The sequence below is a fragment of the Salvelinus namaycush genome, chromosome 19 (genome assembly GCF_016432855.1).
Source record: "Salvelinus namaycush isolate Seneca chromosome 19, SaNama_1.0, whole genome shotgun sequence".
In the NCBI taxonomy this organism is placed as follows: domain Eukaryota; kingdom Metazoa; phylum Chordata; class Actinopteri; order Salmoniformes; family Salmonidae; genus Salvelinus; species Salvelinus namaycush.
In genome coordinates this window covers 2,780,226-2,795,225 of record NC_052325.1, presented here as the reverse complement: position 1 = coordinate 2,795,225, position 15,000 = coordinate 2,780,226, and the positions used below count along the sequence as shown (strand labels likewise).

The following is a 15,000-nucleotide window of genomic DNA, read 5'->3' as shown; positions in this document are numbered from 1 at the left end:
TGTATTCGGCGCATCTGGCAAATAAAATTGGATATAAATATTATATCGGTTGTGGATTATTGCAGTCAATTTGCAGTCTACAAATGATTTGTAATTACGTTTCCGATCCCTGACCTATGTGGTTCAGTGCTGAGATGTTTCCCATCAGCCAGACGTAAACGGATTTATGAGACAAACAGAGAAGCAGAAACAAGACGTGACTACATGCAATCACAGTAACAATGCTGACGTCATTCAAAACTACCATTACACACACACACATTACATAATTATATAAAAACACATAAACCAATAGGAATGGGAAGGATAGTAAAATGAGAGTCAGGGTCTCCCTCCCCTGAACTCCTCCTATCCAGGAGGGAAAGTGTTAATTTATTCACAACCATCTTTCGGTCCATGCAAATTTCTTATCTATTTATAATTATTACCAGTTTGCTGCGTGAGTGTGGTAGGCTCGCTCTCTCCACTCTCTGTCACGGTGATGACTGAAATGTCATAATCGATGCCGGGCTCCAGTCCGTACACGGTGTAGTACCCGGTGGTGGCCTCCACCATGTCCTCGAATATGGGTACGCTCTCCCCGGCTGCCATAACCGTGATACGGTAGCCTGTGACCGCCGTATAGTTCAGTGGGTTCCACTTCAGGCCGATAGTCGTGTCGGTGACGTCGACGAAGTTGAGGTCTGTTAGCTGGGGCACGTCTAGTAGTGGGTTAGAGAGGGAGGAAAGGAAGGGAGGGATCGGAGAGGCCGGCCCGGACAGCACAGAGAGACACAGGACAGAGACAGACATAGGACAGAGACAGACACAGCACAGAGACAGGACAGAGACAGACACAGGACAGAAACAGACACAGAGACAGACACAGGACAGAGACAGGACAGAGTCAGACACAGGACAGACACAGGACAGAGACAGACACAGAGACAGAGACAGACACAGGACAGAGAAAGGACAGAGACAGACACAGGACAGAGACAGAGACAGACACAGGACAGAGACAGGACAGAGACAGGACAGAGACAGACACAGGACAGAGACAGACACATGACAGAGACAGACACATGACAGAGACAGACACAGGACAGAGACAGACACAGGACAGAGACAGACACAGGACAGAGACAGACACAGGACAGAGACAGGACAGAGACAGAGACAGACACAGGACAGAGACAGACACAGGACAGAGACAGAAACAGGACAGAGACCGAAATAAGCAATGTTATTGAGCAGGGCATTATAAAAGCATCTACAGGGTTCAATGAATGAGTATTAATGCCATGGGTTACCAGCTCAGGGTGGTATGGATGTGGTGCCACCATGGTTAGGTTTATCATATCACATTGGTTTTGCCCGCATTAATGGTATTCTAACTTCACATTCATGCGCTAAATCTTCAACTGACATTAATTAACGATTGAGATCCATACCCATAGCTCATCTAAAAAGGCCGAATGCACAAATTATTCAAATAGTCAAAAAAATTATTCAAAAATAATCTAAAAAACAATGAGTGAAACATTGCTGGCAGTAGCTACAGTACACTCTTAGAAAACAAAAAGGGGGGTTCCAAAAGGGTTCTTCGGCTGTTCCCCATAGGAGAACCCTTTTAGGTTCTAGATAGAACCCTTTCTTTCTAAGGGTGTAGGAACAGGGATACTGGCGAAAATACAGGACAAAAGCAGAGACTGTAGAATCACTAAACAGCTGGTTGTAATGAAGTCATTTCCACCAGTTCTACCCACTGGGCGAGTAAATACGAGCAATGTCTTGTGTAACGGACATTATATATATATATATAACGAAGAGGTCTGATGGAACCCTGCCAGACACTCTTGTCCACGTCATTGAAGTCTATATAACGAGAGTCACTAGTCACTTTTTTTTTGTTGCTTAATTTACCCCATATTTACAGTGCCTTCATAAAGTATTCATACCCCTCGACTTAGTCCACATTTTGTTTTGTTACAGCCTGAATTCAACAAGGGATTAAATAGATTTTTCCCCCACCCATCTATACACAATACCCCATACTTTCAAAGTGAAAACAAGTTATAATTTTTTAATTTTTTAATAAAAATGTATAAACCTATGTAATATCTAATTTGCATAAGTATTCATACCCTTGAGTCAGTAGAAGCGCATTTGGCAGCAATTATAGCTGTGAGTCTTTCTGGGTAAATCTCAAAGAGCTTTCCACACCTGGATTCTTCAAGCTCTGTCAAATTGGTTGTTGATCATTGCTAGACAACCATTTTTCAGGTCTTGCCATAGGTTTGCAAGTAGATTAAAGTTAAAACTTTAACTCAGCCACTCAGGAATATTCCCTGTCTTCTTGGTAAGCACCTCCAGTATAGATCTGGCCTTGTGTTTTAGGTCATTGTCCTGCTGAAAGGTGAATTTGTCACCCAGTGTCTGGTGGGAAGGAGACAACCAGGTTTTCGCCTGTGCTTAGCTCGATTACGTTTCTTTTTTATTCTGAAACACTCTCCAGTCCTTAACAATTACAAGCATACCCATAACATGATGCAGCCACCACTATGCTTGAAAATATGAAGAGTGGGACTCAGTAATGTGTTGTATTTACCCCCAAACATAACACTTTGTATTCAGGACAAAAAGTGAATTGCTTTACAACATTTTTAGCGGTTTTACTTTAGTTCCTTGTTGCAAACAGGATGCATGTTTTGGAATATGTTTTATTCCGTACAGACTTCCTTCTTTTCACTCTGTCATTTAGGTTAGTATTGTGGAGTAACTACAATGTTGTTGATGCATCCTCAGCTGTCTCCGATCACAGCCATTAAACTCTGTAACTGTTTTAAAGTCACCATTGGCTTCATGGTGAAATCCCTAGTGGTTTCCTTCCTCTCCAGCAACTGAGTTAGGAAAGACGCCTGTATCTGTGTAGTGACTGGGTGTATTGATACACCATCCAAAGTGTAATTAATAACTTCACGATGCTCAAAAGGGATATTCAATGTCTGCTCTTTTTATTTTTACCCATCTACCAACAGGTACCCTTCTTTGCGAGACATTAGAAAACCTCCCTGGTCTTTGTGGGTGACTGAGGGACCTTACAGATAATTGTACGAGTGGGATACAGAGATGAGATAGTTATTCAAAAATCATGTTAAACACTATTATTACAACTTATTATGTGACTTGTTAAACCAATTTCTACTCCTGGACTTATTTTGACACTTTTTGATTCAAGACACTTCAGTATTACATTTCTTATTAATTTGTGAGTTTTTAAAATATTTTTTACAATAAATAATTCCACTTTTGCATTATGGGTATTGTGTGTAGGCCAGTGACAAACAAATCTAAACGTAATCCATTTTAAATTCAGGCTGCAACACAACAAAACGTGGAAAAAGTCTAGGAGTGTTAACTTTCTGAAGGATCTGTACATATTACCTCAATCACCTCCACTACCTCGTACCCCTTCACATTGACTCAGTACTGGTACTCCTTGTATATAGCCTCATTACTACCTCATACCCCTTCACATTGACTCAGTACTGGTACTCCTTGTATATAGTCTCATTACTACCTCATACCCCTTCACATTGACTCAGTACTGGTACTCCTTGTATATAGCCTCATTACTACCTCATACCCCTTCACATTGACTCAGTACTGGTACTCCTTGTATATAGCCTCATTACTACCTCATACCCCTTCACATTGACTCAGTACTGGTACTCCTTGTATATAGCCTCATTACTACCTCATACCCCTTCACATTGACTCAGTACTGGTACTCCTTGTATATAGCCTCATTACTACCTCGTACTCCTGCATATTGACTCAGTACTGGTACTCCTTGTATATAGCCTCATTACTACCTCATACCCCTTCACATTGACTCAGTACTGGTACTCCTTGTATATAGCCTCATTACTACCTCATACCCCTTCACATTGACTCAGTACTGGTACTCCTTGTATATAGCCTCATTACTACCTCATACCCCTTCACATTGACTCAGTACTGGTACTCCTTGTATATAGTCTCATTACTACCTCATACCCCTTCACATTGACTCAGTACTGGTACTCCTTGTTTAAAGTCTCATTACTACCTCATACCCCTTCACATTGACTCAGTACTGGTACTCCTTGTATATAGTCTCATTACTACCCCGTACCCCTTCATATTGACTCAGTACTGGTACTCCTTGTATATAGCCTCATTACTACCTCATACCCCTTCACATTGACTCAGTACTGGTACTCCTTGTATATAGTCTCATTACTACCTCATACCCCTTCACATTGACTCAGTACTGGTACTCCTTGTATATAGTCTCATTACTACCTTGTACCCCTTCACATTGACTCAGTAGTGGTACTCCTTGTATATAGCCTCATTACTACCTCGTACTCCTGCATATTGACTCAGTACCGGTAGTCCTTGTATATAGCCTCATTACACCCTCGTACCCCTTCACATTGACTCAGTACCGGTAGTCCTTGTATATAGCCTCATTACTACCTCATACTCCTGCATATTGACTCAGTACCGGTAGTCCTTGTATATAGCCTCTGTATTTTATTCTGTTACCATTTCCTTTTCTTTGTGTGCTAATTTCCTTACTTTTTAACTCTGCACTGTTGGTTAAGGGCTCGTAAGTAAGCATTTCACAGTAAAGTCTGCACCTGTTGTATTTGGCGCATCTGACAAATAAAATTAGATTTTGTTTTGAAAGAGGTCTGAGTAGGAGAGATATGATGGAACCCTGCCGGACACTCCTCTCCACATCATGATGTCACAGGGCAGGGGTGATGGGGTCAAAGGTCACCTGACATTAGGCCACACCCACACCTACCTTGCGTAACGGTGGCGGAGACAGGAACGCTCTCCATGTCATCTTTAACGGTGAAGACACTGACGTTGTACTCCACGCCAGGGCTGAGGTTCTCCAGCGTGCACGAGGTCCGACCCGCTTTCACAAACTCCTCCAGGCTGTTTCCTCGCTGCCCGTTGGTTGGCGTGCATGTCACCCTGTAGCCGGTGATGTCTGATTGGATGGCATGGATAAAATGTGAGAATGGACAGTGAATATAAACTGGACAGAAGAAGTAAAAAAATAAGTCATTTAAGTACTCTGTCTGAACATTTAAATCTGGACATATAGTCTCTGTAATCTTCATCCTAAATCCAAAAACCGTGGTCTTTCTTTTAAACCGGGTCATATGAGGTGTGCCAGTATAAACACTGCACTCTGGCTGACCCTGTAGGTGTGGCTATGTGAGCGAGTGACTCCAGGGTTATTATCTAGACTTCAAAGTAAATGGAACATAAGTATCATGGCTCTGACCTGGGGTGCTGGCTTCGGTCCACTGGACAGTCAGCTCTCCTCTGTCAGGGTGGGACTCCAGTTTGAGGTCAGTAGGAGGAGACAGAGCTGGAGGAGGATAAGAGGAATAAGATGAGATGATTGGGTAAAATTGACTAGATCGTTCAATACTATAACCTGGTCATAACGGCTACTCCATACTATAACCTGGTCAGAACGGCTACTCCATCTATACTATAACCTGGTCATAACGGCTACTCCATCCATACTATAACCTGGTCAGAACGGCTACTCCATCCATACTATAACCTGGTCAGAACGGCTACTCCATCCATACTATAACCTGGTCATAACGGTTACTCCATCCATACTATAACCTGGTCATAACGGCTACTCAATCCATACTATAACCTGGTCATAATGGCTACTCCATCCATACTATAACCTGGTCAGAACGGCTACTCCATACTATAACCTGGTCATAACGGCTACTCCATCCATACTATAACCTGGTCAGAACGGTTACTCAATACTTTCAGGGACAAGTCGTTATCCTCCAATTGATGTTGATGGAGAATATATTCTCTATCAAATCAAATGTTATTGGTCACATGCTTCGTAGACAACAGGTGTAGACTACCGGTGAAATGCTTACTGAGTTAAAGATGAAAACAAATTGAATAGAAATATATATAGTGTAAAAAAGTAAAGTAAAAAATACACAGTGAATAACAATAATGAGATTATATATATATATAGTAGAAAATAACATGGCTATTGTTTTGTAAGTCGCTCTGGATAAGAGCGTCTGCTAAATGACTTAAATGTAAAAATGTAAATGTCTATCCTCTGATCACTCACGTGTGACTATGCGGCGTGTGATTGGGTTGCCCTGCTCATATCCGTTGACGATTGGCTGAACGCTGTAGGTGTACTCAACCCCAGGGGTCAGGCCTGAGATATAAATGCTGCCCGAGTTAGAGGTCACATCTCTGGGGGCCTCGCCTCCCTGACTGGGCCTCACCGTCAACTACATTGGGAGAGGAGACAGAGAGCGATAGAGACACACACACACACACACACACACACACACACACACACACACACACACACACACACACACACACACACACACACACACACACACACACACACACACACACACACACACACACACACACACACACACAGGGGGCACAGGTGAGAGGGATACACACGGACAAACACGGCAAAGGTGAAGAGAGAGAGGTTAGCCCTTTCCCAGGACCACAGGAGCCAGAGCACATTCACAACTCAAGTCTGAAATAGTTGGACCAATAACGTGTGTGTTTGTGTACCTTGTATCCCACTCGGGGTACGGGTGTCCAGGAGATGATGATGGAGGTGTCTGTGACATCAGTACTGAAGCGAGGGGCGTTCCCCATTAGCTGAGCTGAATAGAACACACAGGGTCAGAGGTCAGGGGTCAGGACTAGTTGAAACAAACGAGGAACTCCCCAAATCATATCCCTGCTCAACGCAAACCTACTGTATATGTACACACTTTTCCCCTGACTAGTCAAACGGACCAAGGAGTCTACTGACAAAGAATCTGGCCTTGACCGGGACATATAAAAGTTAAACGAGAAGCTGTGCTGGAAGTTAGAATGTGCTTCAAACTTTTGAGTCATTGAGACGCAGCCGATTTCATGTTTGACAAACTGAGAACCAGTCAGTCAGATAATTGGTTAAGAAAGGAGTTGAATAAAGACCCCCGAAACAGTACACTAGTCTTGGATACTACTCACTGGTGGAGAAGGTCCTGGAGGCGCCCTCACTGAGCGTATTATCCTGTTCAGAGTGCAGGATGGCCGTGTACTCCGTGTCTGGGCGGAGGTTGAGCAGGGTGTACTGAGACAGGCGGGCGGGCAGGCGTAGCTGTTTAGGGTTTGATCCCTCCAGAGTCAGGAACAGACGGTATCCGGTGATGCGGGCCCGGGGGGGCACCCACATGATCAGAGCACTGTCCTCAGTCACGTTGGTGAAATGAACATCAGCTGGGGAATCAGGCTCTGACGACCCCCAAATTTTTTTTTACGTGTTTGAGATCGACAACGTTGCAGTCAGATTGCACAGAATCACTGATCTACAAAAGATTAGCGATTCTATGTCTTGTCTCAATTGAGACCGTAGCAGTAATATTTACAGTTCTAAGTTTGACTGGGCAGCAATATATCTTTTTTGTAATAGAAAAACCTATTACAAATTGACAATTGTTGATGGGATAAGTTTGCCTATACTTACTGGTAGCCTGGTCTGCAACCAGCGGCTGGCTCTCCTCTCCTCCCTTGACGGTGTAGATGCTGAAGCGGTACGGAGTCCCGGGGGTCAGGTGGGTGACCTCTGCATAGGCGTTGTGTGTGACGGGGAGCTGGAGTTCTCTCTGAGGGGTCCCGTCGGGACCGACGGGGGCCACAGTCACTCTGTACCCAGACACGTCAGTAGGGGGCCCCGTCCAGGTGATGGTGATCTTCACGTCAGACACCTCGAAGAACTGCAAGTCTGTAGGAGACGGGACTTCCTCTGTGGACAGGAAACAGGAAGTTGTCAGATATTGACGGGAAGTAATGTGTTTTTTTTTAACAGTATTATCTCCATATAACCCTGATGAAACTAGGGCTGTGTCTTCAATGCTCATTGGAGGAGAGAGGATCCAAAGTCCTTTATTCCAAGGGAGTTTGGGTCGCTCTCTCTCTCTCCAAGGGAGTCTGGGTCGCTCTCTCTCTCTCCAAGGGAGTCTGGGTCGCTCTCTCTTTCCGAGGGAGTCTGGGTCGCTCTCTCTCTCTCCAAGGGAGTCTGGGTCGCTCTCTCTTTCCGAGGGAGTCTGGGTCGCTCTCTCTTTCCGAGGGAGTCTGGGTCGCTCTCTCTTTCCGAGGGAGTCTGGGTCGCTCTCTCTTTCCGAGGGAGTCTGGGTCGCTCTCTCTTTCCGAGGGAGTCTGGGTCGCTCTCTCTTTCCGAGGGAGTCTGGGTCGCTCTCTCTCTCTCCAAGGGAGTCTGGGTCTATTTGTCATTCCCTAAATCAGTGTGTAGCAGGCTGAACCACATAAGACTTACTGATGGACTGTCTTACAGCAGTCGATCCAAAGAAGGGTCTCGCAAATGATTCGCACTCGTACATCGGTCTACATAGCTATACAACCTAAGCAGCTTTACACTTTCCAGCTGTTTTGGCCTCATATTTGACCAGGAGTCCCAGGAGTCCCAGAATAGCTTGCACAACTCTTTCCATTGGACCATTAAAATGGGAGCATTTTGGGCTGTGAACAGGAAATGCATCATTCAAACTTTCCATTGTGGAATCTAAATCCTGAACGATATGTTCTCGAGGGATTTAAAAAAGGGAAAAGGGTCCGTTTTAACTGTGAGCTGATATCTTCTGAACTAACTAGTAAATACACCGTTTTAGTATGAACGCTTGTCAAGTTTGGGGTTAAGATCGAACACAAACTACAGTCTGTTGTTGTTTAGGTCTCTCTTGACGTGATGTGTGTTTTTGTCCTATATTTTTAATTTGATTTTTAATCCCAGCCCTCGTCCCCGCAGGAGGCCTTTTGCGTTCTAGTAGGGGCCATCATTGTAAATAAGAATTTTTGTTATTTTTAACTAACTTGCCTAGTTAAATAAAAGGTTAAATAAAATAAAAATATAGGTAGGTAATGAGACTGTCAGGACCTAGCCTCAAGTCAATTTACACACACACACACTACATTACAATACCTGGTAAGGGTTCTCCGGCTGTGTTGACCTGTACGAACACAGGTTCGCTCTCCAGACTATCCTCCACTGCGTAGATACTGATGTTGTAGAGCAGACCTGGTCGAAGGTCACTCAAGGTCACGGAGGTCGCGGTGTCCGGCAGGGTGAGCTCCGTCGCAGCTCCGTTGTGGCTGCCCTCTACAGACGGGGTGTAGATCACACGGTAACCTGTAGGAGAGGAGATACACTGTCATTACCTATGGTAATGGTGAACAGACATTATCACTCATTACCTTCCCTACATGGAGAATTCTGTCAATTCAATAAATTTAAAAAATATATATATATTTTAATTTTAAACATCAATCTGGTGAGAGATTGCCTCGGTCTTAGTATTTTTGGATGGGGGGCTAGCTTGAGCTTTTGTAATATCATTCAGCTGAATAATTTGTAATATGTATGTTTCTATAGACATGAGATGAGAAAAGTCCCCATTCACTCAGTAGTCTCCTGTAAGGAGCGCTGGCTGCGTTTACACACGCAGCCCAAATTAGATTTCTTTTTAGTCTTTTTTTTTTTTTAAACCAGTTAGATCAGATATTTTTTTCCAATAATTGGGCAAAGATCAGAATTGGGCTGCCTGTGTAAACGCAGCCTCTATGTGTGTACTGACCTGTGATAGGAGCCAGGGGTTTCTCCCAGCTGACTATGATAGAGGTCTCTCCCACCTCGTCCACCTCGTGGTCAGAGGGAGCGTCCGGAGCTGGAAGAGGAGCAGAGGAGAGATATATACATACTGTAGAAATTGTCCGTGTGCGTCTGTCCGTCGGTCTGCGTGTCCGTCTGTCCGTCGGTCCGTGTGTGTCTGTCCGTATGTCCGTGTGCGACTGTCCGTCGGTCTGTGTGTCCGTTTGTGTGCGTCTGTCCATCGGTCCGTGTGCGTCAGTCTGTCGGTCTGTGTCCGTCGGTCTGCGTGTCCGTCTGTCCGTCGGTCTGCGTGTCCGTCTGTCCGTCGGTCTGCGTGTCCGTCTGTCCGTCGGTCTGCGTGTCCGTCTGTCCGTCGGTCTGCGTGTCCGTCTGTCCGTCGGTCTGCGTGTCCGTCTGTCCGTCGGTCTGCGTGTCCGTCTGTCCGTTGGTCTGCGTGTCCGTCGGTCTGCGTGTCCGTCTGTCCGTCGGTCTGCGTGTCCGTCTGTCCGTCGGTCTGCGTGTCCGTCTGTCCGTCGGTCTGCGTGTCCGTCGGTCTGCGTGTCCGTCTGTCCGTCGGTCTGCGTGTCCGTCTGTCCGTTGGTCTGCGTGTCCGTCTGTCCGTTGGTCTGCGTGTCCGTCGGTCTGCGTGTCCGTCTGTCCGTCGGTCTGCGTGTCCGTCTGTCCGTCGGTCTGCGTGTCCGTCTGTCCGTCGGTCTGCGTGTCCGTCTGTCCGTCGGTCTGCGTGTCCGTCTGTCCGTCGGTCTGCGTGTCCGTCTGTCCGTCGGTCTGCGTGTCCGTCTGTCCGTCGGTCTGCGTGTCCGTCTGTCCGTCGGTCTGCGTGTCCGTCTGTCCGTCGGTCTGCGTGTCCGTCTGTCCGTTGGTCTGCGTGTCCGTCGGTCTGCGTGTCCGTCTGTCCGTCGGTCTGCGTGTCCGTCTGTCCGTCGGTCTGCGTGTCCGTCTGTCCGTCGGTCTGCGTGTCCGTCGGTCTGCGTGTCCGTCTGTCCGTCGGTCTGCGTGTCCGTCTGTCCGTTGGTCTGCGTGTCCGTCTGTCCGTTGGTCTGCGTGTCCGTCGGTCTGCGTGTCCGTCTGTCCGTCGGTCTGCGTGTCCGTCTGTCCGTCGGTCTGCGTGTCCGTCTGTCCGTCGGTCTGCGTGTCCGTCTGTCCGTCGGTCTGCGTGTCCGTCTGTCCGTCGGTCTGCGTGTCCGTCTGTCCGTCGGTCTGCGTGTGCGTCTGTCCGTTGGTCTGCGTGTCCGTCTGTCCGTCGGTCTGCGTGTCCGTCTGTCCGTCGGTCTGCGTGTCCGTCTGTCTGTCGGTCTGCGTGTCCGTCTGTCTGCGTGTCCGTCTGTCCGTCGGTCTGCGTGTCCGTCTGTCCGTCGGTCTGCGTGTCCGTCTGTCCGTCGGTCTGCGTGTCCGTCTGTCCGTCGGTCTGCGTGTCCGTCTGTCTGTCGGTCTGCGTGTCCGTCTGTCCGTCGGTCTGCGTGTCCGTCTGTCTGTCGGTCTGCGTGTCCGTCTGTCCGTCGGTCTGCGTGTCCGTCTGTCTGTTGGTCTGCGTGTCTGTCTGTCCGTCGGTCTGTTGGTCTGCGTGTCCGTCTGTCCGTTGGTCTGCGTGTCCGTCTCTGTACCCACCAGTGGTCTGAGAGGTTGTGAGGATGAGGTTGGGCTCTCCAGCAGGTGTCACCTCGTACACATTCACAGTGTATTTCCTTCCAGGAAGCAGCTCATTGATGTTCACAGAGGTAGCGGTGCGGGGGAGATCTGAAGACAGACAAGCATGTTAGGACCAATGATGTTGATAAACCCTGGATTAATGATATAATATAGATATTTATTTTTTTAAATCATGTTTAACTCGCATAATATAACTTAAAAGTCTGCATTAAGGTGTCTGTAATATAATAAACGTGGCCAAAACACATGTAGACATTCATAAATGCATTTTTTATAGCTTTCAAAATATTTTTGACAATAGTGGGCGAAGAGGGGAGTGCCAAGATGGAGGTATGGCGTCTCCAACACAGCGCCCACTATCAGTCATCTAGTGTGATATATATTTATGTATCTCATTGGTTAGAACAATATACTTGAGTGGAGCAGTTTCACAGTCTAGTCATTGTGTCTATCGCACGTTACTACAAAATATACAGATAACACAGCATCAATATACAGATAACACAGCATCAATATACAGATAACACAGCAACAACCTGTGCTAACTTGACAAAGTATTAAGAGGAGGTCAAAGGTCACAGTCAGTATTAATGAATAGTAATACTTCAGGTATTATCGTATAGTGTACACACTAAACAGATTATTAGACATTGTCTTGTTTTCTACCACCGGGCAAAGACGTCAATTCAACGTCTATTCCAAATTGGTTAAATGTAATTTAACTTAAATGACGTTGAAACAACGTTGATTTAACCAATGTGTGCCCGGTGGGTTGTTTCATTACCGAGAATCATGGGCTGTCCTCTCTCTTGTCCCTCCTCGCTGAGCTCGTACTCGATCCTGAAGCCAGACACGGTGTCAGAGGCAGACATCCAGGAGATGACAAAGCTGCTGGAAGTGATCTCTGTAACAGACTCACTGATGTCCACCACCGGAGGAGGCTGGGTGGTCTCTCCCTCGGAGGTCGCCACTGAAAGAAAGATCAGACGGTCAGATATAAACCTAGGAATGGGAGGAATGGCCTGTGGACAGAGATATTTTTTTTTAAATTTTAACGATTTTCAAGACTTTCACATATCTCCAGATGGTTGTTGCTCAATGCCATTCCTCAAGCAGAATGGTTGTTGCTCAATGCCATTCCTCAAGCAGAAATCATCTTTTAAACATCAAATCACAGGTAGTTTATCTGTGTTAGTTTGAATCTGATTCCCGGGCCAAGATATCAATAACACAAGGAGACAGAATACAACAGGAGTGTAGTCCTACTGTAGTCCTACTGTAGTTCTACTGTAGTCCTACTGTAGTCCTACTGTAGTTCTACTGTAGTCCTACTGTAGTCCTACTGTAGTCCTACTGTAGTTCTACTGTAGTCCTACGGTAGTCATACTGTAGTTCTACTGTAGTCCTACTGTAGTTCTACTGTAGTCCTACTGTAGTTCTACTGTAGTCATACTGTAGTCCTACTGTAGTCCTACTGTAGTCCTACGGTAGTCCTAATGTAGTCCTACGGTAGTCCTACTGTAGTCCTACTGTAGTCCTACGGTAGTCCTACTGTAGTCCTACGGTAGTCCTACTGTAGTTCTACTGTAGTCCTACTGTAGTCCTACGGTAGTCCTAATGTAGTCCTACGGTAGTCCTACTGTAGTCCTACTGTAGTCCTACGGTAGTCCTACTGTAGTCCTACTGTAGTCCTACGGTAGTCCTACTGTAGTCCTACGGTAGTCCTACTGTAGTCCTACTGTAGTCCTACGGTAGTCCTACTGTAGTCCTACTCACAGGAGCCGTATGTGGTGGTGAAGTCGAAGCGTGTGACCTCGCGGCGTCCGAAACGTAGCACACTGATCAGCTGACCCTCGTAGGTGATGCCTGGCTTCAGGCCAGCGATAGTGTAGGAGTTGAGGTGACCCGGGATATTCACCTCTCGCCAAGGGGTACGGGTGTTTTTCTACCCCAAACAAGAGAGGAGACAGAGAGATAATATTGCACATTATATTATTGATTTCAACAACAAAAAGGTAGCTGCATGTTGACCTCTTAAGGCCAGTTTAGGAAGTCAAGTAAAGTAAGTAAGTAAGTAAAGTACTTAATTAGTTTATGGGGAGTATCTGTACTTTACTATTTATAGTTTTTGATAACTTTAACTTCATTCCTAAAGAAAATTATGTACTTTTTCAAATCAATACATTTTCCCCTGACACCCAAAAAGTACATATTGAATGCTTTAGCAGGACAGGAAAACGGTCTAATTCACACACTTATCAAGAGAACATCCCTGGTCGTCCCCACTGCCTCTGATCTGGAGGACTCACTAAACAGAAAACATCCCTGGTCATCTACTGCCTCTGATCTGGAGGACTCACTAAACAGAGAACATCCCTGGTCGTCCCTACTGCCTCTGATCTGGAGGACTCACTAAACAGAGAACATCCCTGGTCGTCCCTACTGCCTCTGATCTGGAGGACTCACTAAACAGAGAACATCCCTGGTCATCCCTACTGCCTCTGATCTGGAGGACTCACTAAACAGAGAACATCCCTGGTCATCCCTACTGCCTCTGATCTGGAGGACTCACTAAACAGAGAACATCCCTGGTCGTCCCCACTGCCTCTGATCTGGAGGACTCACTAAACAGAGAACATCCCTGGTCATCCCTACTGCCTCTGATCTGGCGGACTCACTAAACAGAGAACATCCCTGGTCATCCCTACTGCCTCTGACCTTGCAGACTTACTAAACAGAGAACATCCCTGGTCATCCCTACTGCCTCTGATCTGGAGGACTCACTAAACAGAGAACATCCCTGGTCATCCCTACTGCCTCTGATCTGGAGGACTCACTAAACAGAGAACATCCCTGGTCATCCCTACTGCCTCTGATCTGGAGGACTCACTAAACAGAGAACATCCCTGGTCGTCCCTACTGCCTCTGATCTGGAGGACTCACTAAACAGAGAACATCCCTGGTCATCCCTACTGCCTCTGATCTGGAGGACTCACTAAACAGAGAACATCCCTGGTCGTCCCTACTGCCTCTGATCTGGAGGACTCACTAAACAGAAAACATCCCTGGTCATCTCTTCTGCCTCTGATCTGGAGGACTCACTAAACAGAGAACATCCCTGGTCATCCCTACTGCCTCTGATCTGGAGGACTCACTAAACAGAAAACATCCCTGGTCATCTACTACCTCTGATCTGGAGGACTCACTAAACAGAGAACATCCCTGGTCATCCCTACTGCCTCTGATCTGGAGGACTCACTAAACAGAAAACATCCCTGGTCATCTTCTGCCTCTGATCTGGTGGACTCACTAAACAGAGAACATCCCTGGTCATCCCTACTGCCTCTGATCTGGAGGACTCACTAAACACATGCTTCGTGTGTAAATTATGTCTGAGTGTTGGAGTGTACCCCTGGCTATCTGCAAAAAAAAAGAAATATATAGAAAATGTGGCTGTCTGCTTTGCAGAATAAGGAATTTGAAATAATTTAAACTTTTACTTTTTGATACTTCAGTATATACTTTTAGACTTTTACACAAGTAGTATTTTACTTGGTGACTTTCACTTTTACTTGAGTAATTTTCCTTTAAAAAAGGCA

The 15,000-nt window shown here is 46.1% G+C and overlaps 1 protein-coding gene across 1 annotated transcript in view; it reads right to left on the bottom strand.

The window, feature by feature from the left end:
* Positions 1-15,000, bottom strand: part of fn1a (fibronectin 1a) — a 94,281-nt gene that overhangs the window by 52,492 nt on the left and 26,789 nt on the right. Inside the window, exons 14-25 of the mRNA XM_039014382.1 lie at positions 13,178-13,346; positions 12,186-12,371; positions 11,360-11,488; positions 9,720-9,809; positions 9,068-9,274; positions 7,595-7,873; positions 7,099-7,362; positions 6,649-6,743; positions 6,173-6,341; positions 5,333-5,419; positions 4,841-5,032; positions 429-701 (exon numbers count right to left, since the gene is read on the bottom strand). Coding sequence (XP_038870310.1) covers positions 429-701; positions 4,841-5,032; positions 5,333-5,419; positions 6,173-6,341; positions 6,649-6,743; positions 7,099-7,362; positions 7,595-7,873; positions 9,068-9,274; positions 9,720-9,809; positions 11,360-11,488; positions 12,186-12,371; positions 13,178-13,346 — 2,140 coding nt within the window. The remainder of the gene's footprint in view (positions 1-428; positions 702-4,840; positions 5,033-5,332; positions 5,420-6,172; positions 6,342-6,648; positions 6,744-7,098; positions 7,363-7,594; positions 7,874-9,067; positions 9,275-9,719; positions 9,810-11,359; positions 11,489-12,185; positions 12,372-13,177; positions 13,347-15,000) is intronic.